At 40.7% G+C, this 24,427-nt stretch overlaps 1 protein-coding gene and 1 long non-coding RNA gene across 4 annotated transcripts in view; one reads left to right on the top strand and one right to left on the bottom strand.

Moving 5' to 3' along the window:
• LOC118227476 overlaps window positions 1-8,328 on the bottom strand; it is a 34,357-nt gene extending 26,029 nt beyond the window's left edge. Inside the window, exons 1-2 of the long non-coding RNA XR_004765289.1 lie at window positions 8,242-8,328; window positions 5,786-6,083 (exon numbers count right to left, since the gene is read on the bottom strand). This is a non-coding gene — a long non-coding RNA (uncharacterized LOC118227476). The remainder of the gene's footprint in view (window positions 1-5,785; window positions 6,084-8,241) is intronic.
• On the top strand, window positions 3,534-18,559 carry LOC118227474 (mitogen-activated protein kinase 6-like). 3 transcript variants are annotated; one of them, XM_035417976.1, is made up of 6 exons: window positions 3,534-3,727; window positions 9,925-11,117; window positions 14,983-15,127; window positions 15,394-15,558; window positions 15,827-16,028; window positions 16,137-18,559. In XM_035417976.1, exons 2-6 carry the CDS (start codon window positions 10,563-10,565, stop codon window positions 17,218-17,220), a joined length of 2,151 nt encoding a protein of 716 aa, XP_035273867.1. In that variant the 5' UTR covers window positions 3,534-3,727; window positions 9,925-10,562; the 3' UTR covers window positions 17,221-18,559. The 3 variants fall into 3 exon arrangements, with proteins under 3 accessions (XP_035273867.1, XP_035273868.1, XP_035273866.1); XM_035417977.1 differs by lacking the exon at window positions 3,534-3,727 and adding an exon at window positions 6,080-6,591 and having other exon boundaries at window positions 16,137-18,540; XM_035417975.1 differs by lacking the exon at window positions 3,534-3,727 and adding an exon at window positions 7,723-7,861.
• Window positions 18,560-24,427: the final 5,868 nt, after the last annotated feature.

Raw genomic sequence — 24,427 nt, 5'->3', positions numbered from 1 at the left:
TGCACAAGACAACTCACAAGACTTTCACGTTTGTGTGAAAATCGCTATTTTTTAAATTAGATTTTAACTATGTCATTTTCAGCCTCTGTGTATGACACTGGTTGAATGTAAACAGTAAAGACCTTCTGTAGCAGTCTCACACTTAACTTACACTTGAGCTTGCTGGTTTTGTTAGACATACAGGTATTTGTGAAACTAGAGGACAGATGGATTTGGCTGAATGTGCAAAGTACTGTAAAAATGTTAAAAAGACAGCATTCAAAAAGCAACACTCCAACAGGACTCTTTCATAGATTTTTCCCAAGCTCTATGGTACATATGGACTGCAGGAGTAGTCTTATCAGCAGGTGTCGGAAACAGAGTGATTAGTGATAAAGGCCCATGGCCTTGGAGCAGGATGTATCAGAAAAATTAGGTGTCCCAAGCTGAAGGTCAGCGAATGGAAAGTTCACATGCACAAGTCACAAAGTACCACGTAAATATAATAACAGAAATGTTATATAACCACTCCAGAAGCAAGCCTTTTGTCTAAGCCACTGGACAGAAACGGGCACCACTTTCATAACTGCTGCAGCATATCCACACTCAGATCTGAGGTATGCAATTATACGCAATGTAAACACCACTGTGAAAATAGTCATTATGAAATCTGTTTTGACAGAAAATAGATTATTAAAGTAATTATCGTAAAATTTTGCATTAAGAAATTGATGTTCTTTCCAATATTATTTGAACTACAAATATTTTGTTTGTGTGTGTTCAAAGGCTGTCTGATCATAACACTAGTGATTATACAAGTCACTGGCGATGCCTTTCATCCCATGAGCAACAAAGCTCAGGTTAATAGCATGGAGAATTACTGAATGCTTTTGATATGCCTAATTTTATTAGTTTGCTGTGTATTGTACACATCATGTGCTTGGTCTGATAATGAAAACTTTATGGTGCTATTTCTAAACTTGGAGCAGCTGTCTACTTTGACACCATTCTGAGAGAAATCACAGAGCCACGCAAACTTTGCTCCCCTTTTTATCTTTATGGTTTTGAGAAATGTTCCACTTACACATAGGACAGAATAATAATGTATTTAAGTCCTTTTTTGAAATATAAAATGTTAATATGTAAACGAATATCTAAACTACTTTCAGTAATTCAGTACATTGTTTGATTCATATGAAATCAGGTTCTTGAATCCAAGTCAGATTACATTTCTCCTTTGATTTAAAATACTTCCCACAACTGTACATTTCTGTATTTTCCTGTATATGGAATAACAACAGTCATTTTTCACTGGTATTGAACCAGTCAGCATGTTTTAAACCCAGTATTGCTCCAGCATCATGCCCAAACATATATTAAAGATGTGCAGCTTGATAACCCTCTCAGGCATAATTACTTTTTCACATGGGCTTACTGTGGATTAGGGACTACACAGGTACAATGTGCCCCCTGTGACTCTCAGCAACAAACAAGCCTTTCGCTGGTCACCAGAGGGAATACCACCTTCTGGTCTTAGACCTACTTACAACCACACAAAGCCAATCGCCCAGTCGTGGAAGACCACCGCAGAGAAGAGAGAAGGTAAATTTATTAGAGGGTGTATAATCCCACAAAAATGATCCCCTAAGGTAGAAGGGCCCCCTGTTTTCAAACAGCATGATTCATAAGCTAGAAATCCTATTACATAACTGCTTTCTCTGCTGAAACTCACACTCCGAATATAGATACACACACACGCTCCCATACAAACACAAACGGATACCTGTGGAATGTCATTTCCAGTTGATGTTCCATTTCCATTGCTATCCAGGGGCCAAACAGTAAGAGCACAGTTACACCAGAGGGTCCCGCTCATCTCTGACTGCACAGGAACATCAATATCTGTCCCAGCCTGACCCAGAACCCTCATCTGACTCAGAGTTGGCCCATCTTTATCCAGCCACTTCTCGATGGATTTTTGGGAGTACAGGGGTGGGGTAGGAGGGGATAGTGAGGTAAATTTGTTCATTTCAGTCCTCTAAATAGACTTAATGAAGAGGCAGCTGGCATCACTGAGTGCCGGAACTACCCACTGACCTTTCAGCCACAAATGTCACCATGTCACCATGCTCAATGTGAGAGGCTGAATAGGGTAAATGCAACCCGTGTGCCTTACTAAATCATCAGTTTGGGTTTTGGCATCACATGTCATTCTGTACTGCCTTGACTAAGTCTAATAGAAAACCCATTTACGTTTAACTGGAAAATAGAATCTTGCACTATTGCACTGCTGGAAAGTACATGCGTTCTTAATTCCTAATTCACGATGAGGGCCTTATTTGGTACATTTCACACAATGCAAGCACTGACAAAAATGTCAGCATCTGATATAATGAAAATGCTTAATTAACCATTTGAAGAGTCTGAAATTTTCACAGGAACACTAGATATTCATATTCATAAAATTACCATAATAACAAACAATCTTCTTCAGCAAAAGTTCTTTCATGAAAATGAGAATGGTTGCCAGGAAGAGGAAGAGTTCAAGGTCTCCAAACGACTTTGAGAGCAGTCAATAGATCTCTAAACATATACAAGAAATGCTCATTTATATCCAAAGATCTTACAACACTGCATATAAAACTAATTACAAATATACTTAAATCTTTTATTAGAAAGTCAGTAGCACTGGCAAAGAATGTGGCCCATTTAACTTTCTTCTACGGTCCATGACACATTCCAAGTCCTCGTGCGCAGGTTTATAATAACTTAGGCAGAGGCCGTGCAATCCACATACTGTAATAACTGGCTAGGGAGCACAGTCGCTGGGGTATAAAAGCACTGAGACGTGTTTTCTTTAATGAGGTCAGCTGTAGGGACGCAACAATGTTTTACGTTCACTCAGATCAAGCCACCACCTTTCCTGCCACTTTGAGCTAACTTCAAGATGCTTCTGGCTCTTGGATGCGACCTTGCATTTTCACAACCCAAGCTCGATTGATCATGCTGGTAGGTGCGGGACCAGAATTTTCCGCTCTCTTATGTTCACAGTCAAAACACTGCCACTGATTTATAAAATGGGGGAATGTGTGTCAGCAGGATGGGGAACTGCTTTCTGCACTCGTCAGGGACAGGCAGGCAGAAAAAGGATGTAAAAAGTACTGTGGCCGTCAGCCAATTACACCAGTCTTGTCCTCTAAGCACCTCTCTGTAACCAGATGATGCACGTACCAGCCCCCCTTCTCCTAAACTCCTTTCTGCGAACAACTGAGAGCAGGCTGTACCATGAACTGAAAACTCTATGCTCTATGCAAGGCATTAAGAAGTGAGGGAGAGGGAGAGAGAGAGAGAGAGAGAGAGAGAGAGAGAGCGAGAGAGAGCGAGAGAGAGAGAGAGAGAGAGAGCGAGAGAGAGAGAGAGAGAGAGAGAGAAAGAGAGAGAGAGAGAGAGAGAGAGATGTTGACAGTGGTCCGCAGTCGGGCTGGAGTTGTCGTTGGTAAGTCAAGCCATACACAGAGCAATCTCCTCCCCTTCTCTCCCACTCTATATTTACTTGTCATGGGGCTGCACCACAGAAACAGATGCACTGTATGTAGCCCAACACTGCTAACTCTACTCATCTCCTGCACTTTGCTCAGGCTGCTCCACTCCCTCTAGCAGAGTATCAAACAAGGACCTCTCTTCTGTTCAGATGAGTGGATTATTAATTCCATGATGTTGCAGCAGCCCTGGGAGGATTCCAGCCATGGTGAGCATATATGTTTGTTGAATGTCTCTGCAAGTCGGTATCTGTCAAAGAGATACCCTGCTATTGCTGCAACTAATCATTTAACTTTCTGTATAAGTGATAACATCCATGTCCTGTAGTTCAACAGAGTCAAGTTGCTGAAACTTGTAGTCTTGTATTTGCATTGTAAGTCTCTCAAGATATAAATGTCTTCTAAATGGCAGTAAAGTAAAGTAAAATGAAGTAAAGTGAAGTCATCTGCAGGTAACCACTGTCTAATCTGTCTGATCTTTCTCATGAACTTGACAAACTAAGCAAAATGAAACATTAAAACACAGGTTGGCATTAGTAATTAACTTGTGATTACACTGATAAATCATAATCGCATTACCTATTTCTGCTCTGTGTTCAGCTTTGTAGAATAGCATACATATAGCAGAAACAAATAATACTAATAAAAACAGTTGGCAATATAATTACTAATCTGACAGGAGTACTGGAACTAAGTCTACGAAAAATAGACTTATGAGGAAAAAAAAGACTTTGAGAAACTGAAAGCATCAAAATGATGTATGCTAAAGCAAAACCACAAGAAGCACAGGGAATCTCTGTCAAGATCTCTAATCAAAGCTTATGTAAACCTCTCTGTAGGTTGTGTTGGACATTCCATTGAGGTTTACCATTTCTGTCATACCGCTGAGTAACATTTATATAAGTACACAACAATGACCAGCATTAATACATGACCCTCCAATAAAGGGTTGTGGTGGTAGTTACATTTACACTGCAAGTGCCTCATACAAAAAGACTTTTTTGAATTCAACTTTTCCTGTTCAGGAGAGGGGAGAAGAAAGTAGCATTCATTTAAAAATGTATACATCAAATGAAAGCTTTTTTAATAATTATTTTTCTATTATTGTACCCTTTAGAACATGCATATCACTTATTATTTATTATAAATGTATGTTTCATCATTCCAGTTTCATAAATTCATAATTCTTTATGTTCATATTATTTCAAAGATGTAAAACTAACCCTTTAATTGTAAATTATGAATACGTTTGTATACAGTTATTCTTGAATCTGAAATCTACTTTAAGTAAGGTGAAAAAATCTAGAAGATTTGGAGTAAATGGCACAGATATAGCAGGCACAATCAAAACAAATCAATGAGGCATATTCAGAATAGGAGAACAACTCCCATGCTTTCCTGGTGTTTGGTTGGTTGACACAGTCTTCTGAAAGTTCATATGCATTACACTATTGTCCAACAGTGAGCATAAAACTGATACTTGCGTATAATGCTAATGACCTGTACCTGACACTGTCTCTAGTTGTGCAACCTGCATGGCGTTATCAGACATGATCTAACCTTTATCAAGCTTGGCCTTATGACCTGCAATACAAGTAATAAACAGAATTGTTCCCACTGCAATATTAAAGCACAGGTCCACCTAAACTACATTTTCGTTGCCACAAATGTTAGTTTAATTATTAAAGATGACGCACATGCAGTTGGCATCACCTCCAAAGTGACCTCGCAACCTGATACCTTGTCTGACGTCTAGTGGCACAGACCCAGGCACCCTCTTTCCAAATGACATCAGGCATTCCTGCCGGTTACTGACTAGCAGTGCAAACAATAGGCCGTGCAACTGCAATAGGTCTTTCCATGTCAGCAGGAAGACTCAAATTCCCTCATGCCAGTAGATGCATGGAGCAAGCATTTCAAAGGCCCTGCCTATGCATAACTTTATCCCTTTGTGTGGTCACTTCATTCACCTCTCGGCCCTTCCATAAAAACATGGACAAGGGTATAGTCCACATTATGCAACCCAGATTCTGCAATATAGTTTAGCGGAGCAGGAGCCTTGTGCTGATAAAAATTTCATCTTGATGCCAAATGAGTACAAAATTTTAAAATGAGATTAATTGTGGGTAGCAAAATTCAAGAGCAAATTACTGGCATAATTCAAAAAGACATTAAAAAAAAAACTTATTAAAAACCTGGAGTCTTTAGCATGTAAATCCGGCTCTGATTTTGAAATTCATTCCTAGCAGAATATAGCAAGGGCACACCTTAGTCCGTCTCTTCGGCAGCACATCCATCCGACAGTGCCTCCTCTCCTGTCTCGCTCTGTCGCATGCTGATTGCACTCCTCCCCCAGTGGTAATGAGGCAGCGCTCGCACTGCATTCTGCAGGCGCATGGGCTCTCACACGGTCTGCCTGCGCTGGCACTCCTGCGGAGCTGCAAGGCTTTCATATTCATGCGGCGTCAGCCTCTCCGCAGTTCATTCATCAGCCGCAGGACGAGCAGAGAATCCCGATCCTCCGCTGCTGCAGCCTTTACCTCACTGTCCATTCTGCACACACTTCTGTTAACAAGAGGCACAGGTTCTGCTTTGAAGGAAGAGGCTCATTCTATCCCACATCGCATAAAGCAAATGGCTGCTTTGCCTCTAATATTCTCTTCACTGTCTACCTAAAAAGGAGCGGGAAAGGATCTAGCTTCACCTCATACCATAACAGATGGATGCTCTTTTGGAAATTACATAAAATGCTGGCAGCCTGGCAATGAGCAAAATGAATATCTATAAATCTGGATGGCAGATGGGCTATCGTCACAGCTAGCTTGTCACTGGGGATATTTCTCAATAAACTGAATACAAATCTGAAAATAGCATTGCTGTGACCTCTGAACATGAAATATTTGTTGCTTCCTAAAAGCAACAACAACTGAGTGGCATTTGAAACAGGACTAAATGAAAGGATCGTGAACACATTCTGCTCAGGCGAACTGAAGATGATGGGCATGAAGATTTAGTTTAAAAACTAAAAATAAATCTTCTGGTTCTAAATTTTGTGATGGATCTATTGTACATGGTAAGACATTCCCATGTAGCTATCTTTGATTTCCATTAATATTTTAAATCTGATAATACTTTACTGTTGCTATAGAAGCTGTGAATGGAGTCATACAGTAACCTACCTCATTCTGATTTTGAGGGACAGCATAAACACCGCTGTTCAGAAAATGTATATTTTAGGTCCTCTTGGCACTTTCAAAGCATTGTTAACAAATTAAGAAAAACAAGAAGCTAAAATGAATCGAGCAACATACAAGTAATATTTGCAAGACCTGAATAAATCTCAAGTTCTTGTATTCGGCAAGAGTGTGTAAGTAAAATAGATTTCAAATGCACTGTTTTTCAGTCAGAGTGCATGTACTGAGTGCATAAGTTATAAACACAGCATTTTCTCTGCAGCATCCATAAGACATTACATAACCACACAGCAGTCTGTGGTGTATGTGGGTAGGCAACATCAGCACTATTATCATCCCTATTATACCTGCATTTATTACCGTTCAGAGATTTTGTTTACCAGATCAGGTCAAAATATGGATTATGATTAGTATGCATGTTTCTGTTCGCAGTCATTAACTGTTCATCATCACTGTTAGCCAACATTTAGTTTACTACAGACTGTTTTACTTAGAACAACAAATTATATTAGGCTAATTCAAGTGTAGTCAGCTTATTTGATCATTATTATTGTTGTTGTTATTAGTAGGCTATATGTGTTGTTATTAATATTAATTAATTAATTTCCTGGCCCAGGTGTGATATTCAGCCCTATTCTAGCGGAAATTCTACACGACTGAACAAACTAAAATGTTCAGTGTTAAATCAACCCTGAAATGGTAGATTTTACTTTTACAGCATATTGGGCCTCTCCATAAACAGTAAAGCACCACAGAGAAGTGTGATGCAGCCTGTGCAGTTTATTTTATTTTATTTATTTATTTGGATAAAGGATAGGCTACCGGTAGTCTCCTTTAAGCCTTCTATGGGAAAGTTCTGTTGTACTGTCTTTATCAGGCGAATTATGTCAGTGATAACTAGAAACCTATGTAAAAAGGTGCTGTGCTGTATTTAATAGCCGTGGTAGAGATGCAGGCCTATGCGTCACATCGATTTTAAATTTACCGCCGGAATTTTCAATGCTGGGCACCCCCCGATTTCACTGACGCGGATCCTGCTTAGGCTTACTTGTCTGAATGGCGATTGCAGCAGACTCGACCGGCAGGGGAGCGGAGCGCAGACCAAGCTAATTACGGCTTGAAAAAATCCAAATGAAACAAATGCGGAACGTGAGTGATATGATTATTGATTCACAACATGTATAAATTAATAGGATTTTTAATGTATGTCATATTTTGGCTTTGTTCTTTGTATTTTGTCGGTGCTTGCTGCCGTTTTCTTTGTGTTGTAGCTAGCTATATGGCTCACAATCGCTAACTGTGCTGTAGGTAGCTAGCTGTAGTTAGGCCGGTAGTGGAGGAAACAACAACGGACCCTTTTGTTTCTTTTACGGGATCACAATGTGTACAAAGAAGGTGAAAGTCTAAATGTTAGATTCTAATTGTAAATGGCTAACGATAGCTACATACACATCATCTTTGGTATGTTGGTCAAACGGTAGCTACGTAGATATAACATTACAATTGGTTAGCAATAGCTATTTTATTACCTTAGCTACGGACATCTTTAGCAATTTAGCCTCGTGATCGAACCTCCGCGTTACCTTTTAGCTAGTCTTGACTGAACCACACTTGCTTTGTGAGAACGCGGTGATGTTCTTTGTCTAGTTTTTATAGACGAAATAGTTCTTGTGGGGTCATTATTACTGTACCTAACTAGATAGCGGGATACATCGTAACAGTTAGTTACATCTATGAATTGAATTAGTTACAGGATAGCTTTGATATTAACTTTGTAGCTAGCTAATTACTGATAGCCTCTCTCCCCGTGCGATTGTTCAGAATGTAATCTTAGCTAGCTATGGTGGCTACCTAACGTTGGGTTCGTAAGAAAACCACTATCTGAAAGTTGATATATATATTACGGAATTAAATTTAGACGATCCGTCAGTGACTGGTCTAATGCAGCCTATCATAAAATTTTGGTCTATTTATATCGCTTGGTAGCTGCTGATTATTGTAACGTTAGACCTAAGCCTATGATTTCCTTTACCGTCAACAAAGACAAAGTACGGTTAGCTAGCTAGCAAATTTGTCTGAAATGTTCGCAAGGTAAGATTGACTAGGGGGGGCTGGGTAATAATTGTCTGGCAAGTAGCTATAAATTAATTAGCCAAGCTCTTTCTCCTGTTATTAACTGGCTAGTTGTTGGCTAGCTTCCTTGCCCCTGTCGTTACTAGCTGGCTAGAGCAGCTGAGGGAATTCTTCCGCCCCTCAAAAACTGCAACGTGGCTGTCCGCGACTTAGTAAGCTATCTAGCTAGCTTTTTAGCCTCTTTGAAGCGGTTATCACATATTTGAAACGTCGGAATGGTGTGAGAATGAAGTATACTGTGTACGTTACAGCCAATTTGTGGCATACAGACTGCACCACGGCGCAAAACCGTGGTTTCGTCTGGCAGGGTAGCAACGAATGTGAATCTGAATAGAACCCTCAGCGTGGGGGAGGGGCGAGCGACCTACCGTGAGATTCCGTTCCGTGACATCAAACCGTGTGTTTTCCCAAGAAGGAACTTCCCCCTAATCACAATCCTCTGATTTTAATTCCGTTTAGTGAGCTACATATATATCTGAAGCGTTTCGAGAGAACGAACAGCTAATTAGCTAAGTGCGGTGTTAAAAGAAAACCTTTGATTTGAAATGCAGTACCGACTTTAGACTAGTATTATTCAGCTGCAAATCAACTGTTTTGATTATTTTTGAATTCTGCGTCTCGAGTCAAGTGCATTCTTGCGTGTACGTGCTGTCGGCCTTCACTGATTAAATCTCAGAATATTTTCTGACTGTGTGCATATGCAAATAATATATGTATCTTTTTGCATTTCGGTAAATGTATGCCCTAATGTACATAAATATAGAGATCGTTTGTCATTTTTTGCGAGGTGGGGGCAGTAAGGTTTCAGACCAAATTTCATCAGTCCTCGTTAAAGCAACTGCTCTACTCTGTTTGATCCCAAACTGGGTCAGAGTGTTTACCCAAACATACACTACAGCACACAGCCTTTGGCTCCAAGTGACAAGTAGATTGTACACCTTTTTTGTTGTTATTGTTGTTGATAACCGTGACAACATGCTTTGTGTGGTGTGTGTGTGTGTGTGTTAAACTCAAGTAGAACAGTGAAACACTGAGTGGCCATGTTCAGGTTTCTGATCTCTTCTTATTTTTTTTTCCAGGTTACCCTCACGTAAAATGGAGGATAGCTTTGATTGTGACTGTGGTGAGCTTGAGCCACCTGATCATTGAGGAGAAGGACACTGTGTAAGGTCAGCCAAAAGACTAGATATTCCGTCAGACTGTCTACAAGAGGGAAAAAGTTTTTTTGTTTTAAAGTGCTGATTGGCACAGTAGAATGGAGTTGCTCAGGACCAGTCATACACTGAATGTATCTTCACTGTGAGGATGGTATTATATTATTTTATTGTTTTTCTTTAGCTCAGAGCTTTTATTTCTCCTCAAACATCATTCCAGTATTGTTTCAATCCTTAATATTAAAAAATAATTATTATAACATTTGAAACAGAATCAAAGAAGAAAACCTGTGTAAACTGTGTGAACAATGAGAAAAAACTTTGGCCTCATATCAAATAGTTTTTTCTTGGGAAGAGTGTGAGGGCTAGACAGGGGGGAGGGGGTCACTGTAGGCCTCTATAACTGGCTCCTGTTGGGTGATCATCAGAAGAGGAGGGGACCTTCATTGAGATTTTCAGATATTGTTTAGAAAATAAAAAGTAAAGCTTTGGTCTAGTCAGATTCAGTTGCATAGAAATTACATCTCAAACAAGAGGAAGAAAAAACTGCTCTGCCAAGGAAAATGGCAGAGAAGTTTGAGAGCCTCATGAACATTCATGGCTTTGATCTGGGCCCTCGTTACATGGACCTGAAGCCTCTAGGCTACGGTGGCAATGGCCTGGTCTTCTCTGCAGTGGACAACGACTGTGACAAGAGGGTTGCGGTGAAGAAGATCATCCTAACCGACCCCCAGAGCGTGAAGCACGCCCTGCGGGAGATCAAGATCATTCGGCGCCTGGACCATGATAACATCGTGAAGGTGTTCGAGACCCTGGGTCCCAGTGGTAGGCAGCTGGCAGAGGACATTAGCTCGCTGACAGAGGTCAACTCGGTCTACATCGTACAGGAGTACATGGAGACTGACCTATGCAAGCTGCTTGAGCAGGGCCCCCTCTCGGAGGATCATGCCCGGCTCTTCATGTACCAGCTGCTCCGCGGCCTCAAGTATATCCATTCGGCCAACGTTCTTCACAGAGACCTCAAGCCAGCCAACCTCTTCGTCAACACTGAGGATTTGGTGCTGAAGATTGGAGACTTCGGCCTGGCGCGTATCATGGACCCCCATTATTCACATAAGGTAGGCTCAAGGATACTCTAGAAATAGTAACCTAGATCTTTGGTTCTTGTGAACAAAATTGATATTTCCTTATTAAGCTTGTGTTGTGGACTGATAGTTCTGTGACAGCTATTAGAGGAAGCACTTAATTTTTTTTTTTTTTTTTTACTTTTTTTGCTTGCTTGCTTGCTTTTGTTTTTTATGTTAACATTTTTGTATAAATTGATCATCACTTGGCAGTGGAGATGTATATAGACTGTCCTGTGTCTTTAAAAAGGGCCCTCCTGACTGCCATTTTTCAGTTTAGATTTTCCTTTGCAAATATGTTCAAGGGACGGAGATAGCAGTGGTGCCTTTAAAACAGAGTTAGCATAGCCGTATTCACTCCACATACCCATGGCTTGTTGTCTGTGAAGCCCAGCTTTGGAGAAGTCGTGCTTACACGTGCCTTAGATTAGTCATTGCCTTGTGTCCTCTGAGCTCATGCCTCTCTTGTCTGCTGAAGTTTTTCCATAACGGCCATAAATGCAATAAAACTCTGCCAGAGTGCTTTAAGCTGCCAGAGATGTAAACCATTGATCTTCCTGTTAAATATTACTGGTCTGAGAGCTTGGATTTAAGGACTTGTATTAATTAAAGATAATGTGAGTGCTGGTGCACATTCAGTTGTTGAGAAACTTGCACCAAAGTTATGTAGAAAACCCCCAGTGAGTATGACCCAATTTCACTTGTGTACAGCAAGCACATTTCCATAAACCTCCCTTCATTTCTAATGCTGTAGACCTACATTTCATGTGTGGATTTCAGTTTATCTGTTGTGTGCTGATCAGGTGAAAGTAATACCTCTGCCTGCTTATCTTGCAGCATCTCTTTACGGGCATTCAGATCTGCTTGCGGTTGCTCAGAAATGGCTCCAGCCACAGGTCTTGTTAAAGGTCAAGAGTAGAGCAAGTTTTCATGTGAGAAACCGTGCTGCTTTTTCCCACAGCAGAAATGCCCCCGCGTTGGAGTCAGAACTCTGACCGGAGGCTGAGTCCGCGAGTGCTGGGGCGTGGGGTGGGAACAGTAATTGCCCTATTCGCCCAGACAGTCACCTCTTTGTACCAGCCCGTCTCCACCCTTCCCTGCTGTGCTAAGCAGGGAGGCTTTTTTTATCGTATTTTCTATACAATTCTACAATTCTTTCATTTTTGTTATCAATTGGGGAAGATATCCCTCATCCCTCTTTGGCACCAGAGTTTCGTTCATATGAGCACCCATACTTGCAGCCATGGACGTCATTCTCATTCTGCTTTACCGTATCTCGTTGGCTCCTCTTCAAGTAGTCATATATTGTGCTGGAGAACACCCATTGAGTTAAGGGGGAAATGCTGACTTGCAAGTCCAGACATTAGCCAAACTTGCAGACTGTTGGAAATACTTCCTGAACATTTCCTTGTCGACTGCCACCCTTTTACCGTGGGAACAGATTTTGAGCCGGAATGGTGCGGTGCCAAATTCTCACCAATGGAAATTTCCTATAATGAGGGTTTCGGTTTAAGAAAAGGAACGGTGCTGTAATTTTTGGGGAGGTGCCACAGTAAGCCTGTGCTGAAACCGAGAACGAGAGTCACGCAATTGACTCATCAAGTGCTTGGCTGCGCATCAACCTTAGAATGTGTGGAATCCACGTGCTGTGGTGGTGTGGTGCTAGGAACCCACACCCCCCCTCCCCTTTTTTTTTTTTCCACTCTGCACAATTTCCTGCCATTGTTGGAGCGGAACGTAGAAACAGCTTAGTTTTTTTCCCACCATTCCCTTTGATCTACTGGAATAGGAAGCATTACATGTGACTAAAAGGCTGAATTAAACAAATTGGCTCTGTCTCATAGAATAGAGTTAAATGCAACCGGTTTGATAAAGCTGGAGGATAAATGAGGGAGAGGGGCAAGGCGACCATTGATGGTATGGGGCAGAGAATGGTTTGTCGGTATTACCATTTTATTTTAGTTTAAGACCATTTCTACTAGGGCTAGACCTTGCCATAAGGCTTTGCATAGAAGACAGCATAGCCCCACCTCTGAACTCACACGGCCTCTTAGCAAATGTTGCTGAAATTTTTCCGTACTGAGGAGTGAAAATAGCGTGCGCACACAGACACAAACACCCTTCGCATATGTGTGCAACATGCGTGAGATGTGTAGCCGTGTCTCCGTGCGGTCTCTTCCCATAGTGTGCCGGAGCTAAAAGTAGAATGGAGCACTGGTTTGAAATTCAAATTGAAGTGTTTATTTCGGGGCTGGTTTTTTTTCCCCCTCCCTCCTTCCTTACAAAGGGAAGCGCCTGAGGCAAGGTTGATATTACGTTGGATCAACAAGTTTTATTTTTAACTTTAATCCAGAGCCAAGCCTGTAACCGGTGGAGTGTGCCATTTGCATCTGAATTAAAGCTTATTTTGTTGCAGCATGTTCTTTGATTGTCTTGAAACCATTCCAGTAAGTTAGAGATCAGCATATGTGTAGTTCTTAGTTTTTTTTTTGGGTTTTCTTTTTTTTTTTTAAGCATTGCTGCATATTTCATTGGATTGGTGTCCTCAAGATAGAGTCACAGGAATGGGTGGCGGCACGATTTCCTTGAAGTTAATTTTGACTCTGCAGTGAGTCAGTTTGTCGCAAATAGTATTTTTCTTGTCTGCGATTGTGTAAGGAAAGGGCTTGGTCAGATAGTCATTGACCTTCTGCAGTGGAACAGTGTGTTTCAGCTGGGGTGCAGTCCCTTAGTTCCCACTGATACTCAAACTGGAGGGGAGTGTAGATTCAAGACATAATGTTCATGTAATGTCCTTTGCTCTGGAGTGAACCAAGAACTGTGTGTACCCTTTGCACTGTGATGGAGATACACCCAATATAAATAGCTAACACATGCTGCACTAATTTATTATATATGTAAAAAATATTGACCTATGTTTGGGGGGGGGGGGGGTACAGACCGTTGAAGTATAAAAAAGGAAAATGTGTCTTTGAAGAGTTTAAACCTGTTGAAAAGGTTTTTTTTTTTTTTTTTTTTACAGTTGGTTTGTATCAAACTTTATTTATGCCACCCATCTTAGTCTTCAGGGCCAATCCATATTTAGGCTACATTGGTTACAGAAAGCTAAGATCAACGCACTGAAATGAGTGCATTGATCTTAACATTGTACAATTTTGTAAATTGTGCCAAATTTAGGATCAATGCACTGTTTTTTCAGTGTTTGTTATGTAATGGCCAGGTCATTTGTTGTAAAATGACAAAAATGCTTGTGGTGTTATAGTTAGCCTAATTAAAGATTGTTATGAGGCCATCATGAGGAAAATGGAATTTAACTAGTAGCTACTCCTGGTGACGCATGGATGCTGTTTGCTGAAATTTAGGCATTGGTTCAGGGTTTAAATGTTTGAAGGTGCTTGGTTTTCTAGTCCCCACTATCATCAGGCCACCTGAATTGATGTACACTCTTAGATAAATACTTTTGACCAGCACGTTGTTGCTGACGGTAACCAAAGACAGATTTGTGTCAGTGATCCTTCTGCTGCCACTGCGTTAGGCACGGGATGGATTACACTGGTCTCTGGGGCAACCGTGGGAGCCTCTGACAAAGGCTGCACGTGTCTCGTCGGATTTTCACCAGCCGCGGCTCTGTATGATTACAGCGGCGCCAGAGGGAAAAGCTTGTGGGCGGGGACAATCGGCCTACTCTCGCATCGCCATAAGCATCGGTGCACTTTTGTCATCACACTGAGCAGACAGATGTCTAGCCTCATGGCTTTGTTCCTCCAGAGGGTTGTTGTCCATCAGAACCAGAATGGCGTATACGGCGACTTTTGTTTGTAAAGCGGCTGAATGACTATGTTCTCTCCCTCCCTTTCAGGGCCATCTCTCAGAAGGTCTAGTCACCAAGTGGTACAGATCTCCACGACTTCTGTTGTCCCCCAATAACTACACCAAAGCCATTGACATGTGGGCCGCTGGCTGTATCTTTGCTGAGATGCTCACAGGGAAAACTCTATTTGCAGGTCAGTTTTCACTCGCTCTTGCACTCCTGTCCAGAAACTCTGCTGTTACACATTGCACAACTGTAAAAAGAATGAGCGTGTGTATCCATGCACAGTAGAATGTAGAGGGGAAGACTGTCCAAAGTCCACACCCTCCTTCGCGCATGATTTTGAGTCCTATAAATAAGCAAGGCAATCTAGAGCACCTGCCCTTGCGCTGATACAGTGCGCCATATTGATGGTGGGTGGCTTTTTAACATGATTACATGCTTTATGGGGGTAACCAGGCGCCCATGAGCTGGAGCAGATGCAGCTGATACTGGAGTCCATCCCCGTGATCCACGAGGAAGACCGGCAGGAGCTGGAGAGTGTCATTCCCGTCTTCATCAAGAATGACATGTCCGAGCCACAGACCCCTCTGGCCAAGCTGTTGCCAGGGGTCAGCGCAGAAGGTTAGCATCGCCTGGCATGCAATTCGGCACCCTCACACCCTGGCAAGAGATACTTAACAGCCTAGAGCCTGAGATGAGTAACAGCTCAGAGCCCACAGAGGAAGTATTCAAGCTGCAAGCCTGGATATATATTGCATAAATTGTTCTGTGTCCACTAAGTGGGTTAAAATGAGCTTGTGATACAGATGGCCTTTCTTAATGGCTATGTGTGTTCACTGAAACAATTTTGTCTGTACTCAAAATACTTTTGTCCTTTCCCTCTTGTTAGCACTTGATTTCCTGGAGAAAATCTTGACGTTCAACCCGATGGACCGTCTGACTGCGGAAGAAGCCTTAGCCCACCCATACATGAGTGACTACTCCTTCCCCCTGGATGAACCCATCTCCAGCCACCCATTCCACATTGAAGATGAGGTGGATGACATTCTGCTGATGGATGAGAGCCACAGCCATGTCTACAACTGGGACAGGTATGTGCCAGCATTTTCAGTGGCCATCTACAATGAGTTTCCTGGTGTTCTCTAGGTCTGATGATTCTTGATACAATTCTGACGTGTTTTTGTCCGCCAACATTTCAGGTATCACGACAGCCAGTTTTCAGACCAGGACTGGCACCTCCACAGCACCCACGAAGCGGATGAGGTCCAACGAGACCCCCGAGCTATCTCCGATGTGACTGATGAGGAGGAGGTTCAAGTGGACCCTCGCAAGTACTTGGACGGGGACCGAGAGAAGTTCTTGGATGACCCGACGTTTGACTCCCTCTTCCCCTCCGAGCTCTCCTGGCAGCATGATGACCACCACGAGAACAAATACTGTGACCTGGAGTGCGGCCACACCTGCAACTACAAGGCCGTTTCTGCCTCGTACCTGGACAATCTGGTCTGGCGTGACAGTGAGGTCAACCACTACTATGAGCCCAAGCTCATCATTGACCTGTCCAACTGGAAGGAGCAGAGCAAAGAGAAGGCGGACAAGAAAGGAAAGTCCAAATGCGAGAAGAACGGCCTAGTCAAGGCCCAGATTGCCCTTCAGGAGGCTTCCCAAAACCTGACAGAGAAGGACAAAGAGCAGGAGAAGCACCAGGGCTTTGACTTCGATTCCTTCATTGCTGGAACCATCAAGCTCAGTCTGCAGCCAGAGCCTTGCGAGGTGGGTCTCCTGAACGAGCTGAACAGCTCCGTCTCCCAGCTGGAAACCAAGAGCTCCATGTCAAAGTCTGTGAGCCAGGAGAAGGAGGAGAAGTGCATGGTGAACCTGGCCCAGCTGGAGGGCCGGGCACCCAACCCCTGGGAGAGCTTCGGCAACGAGGCAGTCCCAGGTGAAGAGAGCTCCCTTATTGACGAGGTATGCTGGGACGTGAGGAAGGATGAGCAGCTGCAGAAGGAGTCCACCTACACCAGTTACTTGGACAGGCTGTTCAGTAAGAGAGAAGAGGTGCTGGAGCCAGAGGCAGTAAATGACATAGAAGATGGCTTCCTGGGCAGAAATGGAGAGATTGTGTTCAGTATGCAGTTAGAGTCCCTGGCCCTGCCTGGTTTTGAGGGTTCTGCAGAGCTGCCTCTGAAATCCATACAGGCCACGTTAACGCCCTCAGCCGTCAAATGTTCCCCCCAAATTGCCCACAAAACATACAGCAGCATTTTAAAACATCTAAATTAAATCAACAACGCAAGATTTTTTTATATAGTAGTATTGATATTATTTTACTTGAATTTTTTTGTTTAATCTTATGGTTACTTTTAAGAACTTTTTTTAATCTATAAAAGGGTGAGTTCATAAATGATTTGGGTAACTAGATGTGCAGCCTCATTTGACCTACAAAAGTTTATGAACACACCCTGATTGAAAACTGTCATGTCATTTGCACACAGTGTACTGTAGATGAACAAATATTGGGAAAGAAACAGGAATGAGGAATGGTTTATGAAGGAGAGGAACATAGGGCAGGTAGAGAGAAATGGTGAGGAAAATGCACTAAAAGGAAATGGGAAAAATTGTCACCGACACCGGTAGACTGGGGCAGAGAGAAACAAGCAGCTGTTTTTTTTTTTTTTTTTTTGGAATGGAAGCTTTTTATTACATTTGAAGTTTTTTTTTTTTTTTTTTTTTTTTCCTCTCTTTGAACATCTGAAGTCTACCATAGTGTGTTTTCCCAGAAAGACATCCTTAAAATCTGTTCATACTGTAATACTTCTTTGACACATGATGCCAGCAGCAACCATTAAATGTAGAATTAAAAAAGTGTTATCTACCTCAAGGTAACAGCCGTAAGTGAGACTTGGAGCCATGCTAGTGCTTTACAGACACCTTCAACCTGATACCATTCACAATGCAGTGACTTGTTTTCATTTGTTTAATTTTGCATTCGCCATAGTGAAGTGTTAAAATCATCATCATTATTTATTTTTTAGCGAATATGAGGTATTTATTTCAAAATGTGTAATTTCAATGTGACTGTTCATAAACAGGCCTTTGATTTCCACTCTTGTTTTGGCACTATCATACAAACATTAACTTTCAATGGTAGAACGTTAATCGTTCACTTGTTCAGGCTTTCTAATTTCCATTATTTTTTGCTCAAAAAATGGCTGTGGTTTTTTTATTTTATTTTAAAGGCGTTTTATTTCTTAATGTGACAAGTTCTTTATGGAAATGAAAGTGCGCCTAAAAGTCTTAAGTCTTTTTTAATATAAAATGTACTGTTAGAATCGTGTGCATGGAAGAAACAAATGGATGGTACAATAAAACTAGAAGTTAAAGGTGAAGTCTATTGTACGTCATTAAGTTTAATTGTATGTTTTTATTACAGTTTATATCTACCTTTTTCAAAAAAGCATGATAAAATTAGGTTGAAGTGTAGCATGTAGACCATTTATGGAAATTTGTTTTTCCTTTAAATACTGGTACTTTATTTACTTTATCATTGGTTCCCCTGTATTAAAATATCAAATAAAAATGGCCAGCAAATATACCAAGCTGTGGGGTTTTGTTGCTTCAAGTTTATGGTCTCTGCTGTAATTTTTTTGAAGTTACCATAATTGCAAGTCTTAAGTCTTTGTGACATAGCTCTTGCATGTTTCTCTGTGACTTTCCAGTAGATCCTATGTACTGGGAGAACCAGCAAAATACTTATCCCAAAAACACTCTGTGACGTAGGTTAGTGCCTGTGTGAATATATCTACCCTTAAATGGTACCTCTGGGAGGAGATTTACAGCATACAAGTTGTTCCTGCTCGAGTCCCACGATAAAGACCTTTCTACACTGGTCAGTGCAGTTTGTTTTCACTACAGTACAATGCCTGTGCCTGCAGCCAGAACATGAGCTCCCATTTGTCTAGGTATGGTTACACCCTCACCCAAGCAATGCATTCAGCTCTGCCTGTATACACCCAGGAGTGTCGTATTGCATGAATGTGATCCTTTTGCCTAAACACACCACATTCCATAAACCTGGTCACTGTGAATGAAATGAGCCCACTAACATTGTATCAGTCACAGTTCACAGTCAAACACTGAAAGTGCCAAAATGCCCAGCTCTTCATGCTTGCTGTACAAAAATGCCTTAAAGCCTTGGTGTCTTTAAGGAGAGAACCCAAAGAAGAGTTCAGTAAACACAAGGTCCTGCAGGTTTGTCCTGTTTAGCCTGCGGCTATTGTTGCTGTCAGCCAGTTTATTTCTGGTTTTATTGTTTTAATCATGCACCATGGTCTTTGCATTGGACATTGTCATAAATGTGGCCTGATGTCTAAAATTCATCTCCAGGGTTTGAAATTACATTCTTCAGTCAATCAGGTGAAATGAGAAGGGACCAGTGAATGGGGAAGGGAGTAGTATGGCTGTGTTGGTGCCCCTCTGTAACAGTGATGTGCAAAATACCTGAACACATGCCAGCATAACCACAAGGCCAGAAAGCAAACAATCCAATCAGCCCTGCAAATCTGCAAACCCCTGGCTGAAAGAGGATAGCCCTGAGAGAGGCACATGCTGGCCACATTACCAGCTACACCAAGTGCTGACACTGCATGACAAGGCAAGGAGATAGACAGAAGGTACAAAGAGGTATAAGAGATAGACAAGGTACAAAGAGTTTCAGGAAGGGAGACAATTACTATGTAAATGGTGTGGAATCAGGAGAGCTTGGTTTGTGACATTTTCAGTTCTTGTTTTCTCTTTGTGAGCACTAGTTGGGTTTTATTCCAAGCTTGGTGAAGTGTTAAGTGTATGAAAACTGCCACATCCAGATATAAAGAGGACTTTTAGACTGCAGAAACCTCTTATTAGGCATTTAATATGAAAACTGCCACAGCCACAGGACTGGCAGTATAAGGATAGCACTGTCTGGTTGCAGATAGGTCTGGCTATGCGAGACTCTGGTATAGGGGAAAAAAACGCTCTGGCTTGTTTGTAACCAATCACAATCATCTTGGTTGGCGCTAAGCCCAGGATGCAGCGACGGTGCCCTTGCAAAAACGGTAACATACAGATAGCGGAAGGGGAGGAGAATTCCAACTGAAATAGTCAGCCAATGGCAGGCTTATACCCACAGTCTATATCCTGTGAGTCAGACTAGGGGTTGCAGATGAAAGATCACAGGCTGCAGTCACACAGTACATGAAAAAAAGCCAAATAAACTGACAAAGTTCATCCTCTTACCCTTTTGTTATTGCAAAAATATTAAGTGGTACTGAAAAGATCAGTTTGTCTTTTGCATTTTGAGCATTTGATACACCCTGTTATGATGGTGGTCTTGTGTAAATGAGACTTAGAAGGGGTTCCACACTAAACATAGCCATAAAACAGCTAATTTCTCATTTCTCTTAGATGGTTGCAAATTGGGTGTAAAATTGAAGTATTCAGTCAGTAGTATTCTTTTTCTTGTTATGCCTTACTTTCTGGGAAACAAAAATAGCGAAACACTGTGAATAGCTATTTTAAAATGCCGTCAGAGCCACAGTGCCCTGTGGTCACAGTAATCAACATTTGATAGCAGATGGAAAGTGAAGGCTGTAGCCACACTGTGAATCAGGGTGGAAGAGCACGTAGGTATAGAATCCCTGACAAAGTACATTCTCCTTATAACCAAAAATAACAGAATAGCTCAGCCTTTTTTAAATTAAACGTTAAATAGTGATGAGCTAACACTTTACTGCAATGCTAGGATAACAATGTCCTAATCAACTCAACTGACAATGGCCAAACTGATACTCCTGGGAACAGTGGACCTGAACAGCCTTCCTGTAGTATTTATGATCTGACCACTGTAATGCAGTCCAACCCAGGAAAGCCGCTGGTCCAAAATCGGCCATAAAGCTTCTCCCTGGTGTATTCTGAGGAGTCATGAAAGATAAGCTATGTGACGTTTCCATGCACCATTCTCCTCCAGCTTTGTCCATTTCACACATTGCACATTATATTCATTGGTCCATTGCACATTTCATTATATTGCAATAAAAAAAGATGGGAATCAAATAAAAATAGCTAAGAACTGTGCTTCAGAGAACCAGTCCACCCATTCTTTTCACAGGAGAAATAAAAATAAACTTAAAAAAATAAAAGGTTCATTATGTCTGCTATTTTGGATACTCTCATGTTGTCATTTGCTAATAATGCTCAGCACATTTGTATTGGGGACTAACAACGCTAGTAGTTAGTATGGAATGGAAATGGCATGGAAAACACACATTAAAATGTATTGTGTGCTGATATGTGCTAGACGAACGTACAAATTTCCCTTGGAGCGATCATAACAATGACATGTTATCCCAACCCCATACAACAAAAGATCACATACCATAGAGTACAGAGACAACATGCAAGTCTGAATGATTACATATTTAGGTGTGTGTACCACAGTGTGGCACAATGTTTTTAATTTATCTTTCAAAGTGATATAAATGTTTCATTTTAAACTATCAAATCTATATGCTTTATAATGGGCAAAAAACATTTTACTCATTTTTGGATATATCTTAGACCCCTATATTTATGAACAGATTCCTATGAAAAGACAATATGAGATTCATGACACATGTGCAGACCTTTTTTTTTTTGCATATCAAAGGTGTATGAGATGCTGAATGCTCGCTGTTTAAAATTTTTTGCGCAATCCTGTTAATCTGATTTCCATAAGGAAACAGCCATGAACAAATACAGATAAGAAAAAAAATGATGAATGCCAAAATGTTCTTAGAAATGTTCTTATACGCAGTTTATGATCAAATGTGATTGTACATGTTTCATGAATGAGGCCCAATAATTCTCAAAGATACGGAACAAAAACATGTCCCATATCAGTCCAATATGGAATGTCTCTTTTACTTTACAGTTACGGAAATTATTTATTTTATGGACGGTTGGCAACCTTGAGAGAGAGTAAACTATTGAGCACATTAATATTATCAATGCCTTCACATTAAATGAACAAATATTTGGCCATTTTTAAATAATATCTGGGCTCAATAGACACAGATGACCAGAAACATGTATTTTCCCCATGTGAACGCTTTACTGATAACATAGGGTCAAGCAAAGAATTATGAAAACAGTTTGGAAATTGTCAATTACAAGAATTGAGAATACCACCTTCCTTATTTCCCATGGGCCCTCCTCACACAATGCCATGCTTACTCTATGTATGTATAAAGGAAGGGTAGAGGATTCATCCCTGGGTTTAAAGTACAGTTACAATTTGCTTATAAGTATCGCAAACAATATCAGCTTCCAACATGCATTCAAAGATAGTTAAATGCAGTAAATTTTATTTTAGGACCGTCCCCAGATGACACTGAGTAAACCAGTAGTGAAGGGAGTTTTTACAGTAATAGATACAAATAGATGTCAGCAGCAGTCTTTCATAAATCATATCAATGAAATGTGGGTTTGTCACAGAAGAGCTGCAGAGACTGGAGAGCTGGTAATACAGTAAAACATCACCATGGAGTCTGTAAGGTTAAATAGTCATTGCAGTTTTTTTTCTACATTGAAAAAAAATTCATGTCACCCTGGCATTCCATTAAAACAATATGTCTACTGACGCATATCCAAATATCACCTTATCACACAACAACCAGCACACATTTCCACAGTAATAGCAAATAAATCTGTTTCCAAAACAAACCTCAGTGCTTTTCACAGGTCACAGTCATTTCCACTGTGATCTTGCTGATGGCCTTCAGATCGGATCACCTGACCTTTCTCATGGCCACGTTTCCAAAAGACCAAAGCTTTTTGTGTTATCACTCATCAGACAATAAAAGATGTCTGCCAGTTGTGTCGTTCTGATAAGCAATGGGTTTTTCCCTAATATAATCAGGTCAGCAACATGTCCACAAAGTAGAGTAAGCACATTCCCTTTGGAATACATAATTATGTTGTAAAAAAAAAAAAAAAAGTAGTGCAGTATATATTCCTCAATAAATCCAATTCTAAATTCATCTTCAGTGGTTTTAATATGTTTATATATTTAAGCTCCAACTGGTTTCATTTTAATAAATGGGGAAGTGGGGTGGGGGTGCTGGTAACAGAAAATGTATTTGCACATTAAATAAGTTGTGGGCTTTGTGAAACACTGATCTAGGTCCTTGAAAATTGATCCTCATTGAAAACAGAAACACAATTTGCATAATGCATAATACATAAAATGGAGTATCACACCAAACAACATAACAGAGAGTAAATTGCATAAAGCATATGAATATACTCAAATTATTAATATAGAATTATTTAGAATTACCACACTATATTTCATTAATTGATTTTTTATTCCCCATTAATTAATTCCAAGCCTGTCTTATACCTGCATTGACAAATTTTGACAAAGGCTGCAACACCAGATTACATGCAAACAACCACCAAATATTCCTATTCTTAATTCACTAGTTCAACCACATAATCACTGAGCCAGAAGACCAAGCAACTGATGCAGCATATGCAAACAGGATGCAGTCACAAACTTGTACCAGATACTGAGTAACGAGGCAGGGTTAACCCAGCCAATTGAAACCCTCCCTTCCTGGCCAATGATGCTATTGCTACGTATGCATCATCCTGCTTGACTTCTGCCCACAGTCGAGAGTGATTATAGGATTTGCCACCCAGAGGCCATATAGAAGTACTATAATCTGTCCCTGAAATAATTTGCAGAAGAAGTGATATACTGGAGGTATTTGCTGATGCTGTTATAATTATGGGATACATCGGAGTGAAATTTCAACAGCAATGTGCCCTCTCAGCATTTTACGTTTTCTTGTAGGAAGACCGAGGGACCCATGTGACAAGGTAGATTAATGTTGCTCCCTCTTTTCCATAACTTTCCTAAAAATAATCACAATTTTAAATAAAGCACATGCTACTCAATGAAAATGCCTTTTTATTTGTTTGCTTGCCAAAGATGCACACTACTATTAGTTATAATTACTTCCACACTAACACCACTAACTTCCTCCAACAAAATTTTAAACTAGCCATACCAAATAGTTAGGTTATACCAGAGATATTATAAACTTTGTTACTACTAATTACTTTGCTGGTATTTTGTTAAGATTTAATGATTATATTTTATAAGCTATATAAAGCTTTGCTAAAAAATAGTCCTCAATGCAACAGATTGTGCTTCACTAAAATGGAAACAGTTATCACCATAACAGGGAAATTTTGTGACTGTTCTAAGCTTAGCTAGCCGTAAAAATATTTTTTGTAAGTCAGCAAGCTACAGTTAACGTATATTCAGAAACTATAATTAATTATCTATGATGCCAGTACTGTTCTACAGGTGTAATGATACTACAGTGCTGACAAAATTGTTTGTGAAATTGTATTATTCCAGCATATAGTGAAACATTGTACAAGTATAATGACAATGGAGTGC

The sequence above is a fragment of the Anguilla anguilla genome, chromosome 5 (assembly GCF_013347855.1).
Source record: "Anguilla anguilla isolate fAngAng1 chromosome 5, fAngAng1.pri, whole genome shotgun sequence".
Classification (NCBI taxonomy): domain Eukaryota; kingdom Metazoa; phylum Chordata; class Actinopteri; order Anguilliformes; family Anguillidae; genus Anguilla; species Anguilla anguilla.
This window is presented reverse-complemented; position numbering and strand designations above follow the sequence as displayed.

Excerpts from the sequence above, each read along its gene's own strand:
- LOC118227474 (XM_035417976.1), top strand. The coding sequence starts at position 10,563 with ATGGCAGAGAAGTTTGAGAGCCTCATGAACATTCATGGCTTTGATCTG. Across the intron at positions 11,118-14,982 it reads ACCCCCATTATTCACATAAG|GGCCATCTCTCAGAAGGTCT; the intron begins GTAGGCTCAAGG and ends CCTCCCTTTCAG. Across the intron at positions 15,559-15,826 it reads GCCAGGGGTCAGCGCAGAAG|CACTTGATTTCCTGGAGAAA; the intron begins GTTAGCATCGCC and ends CCCTCTTGTTAG.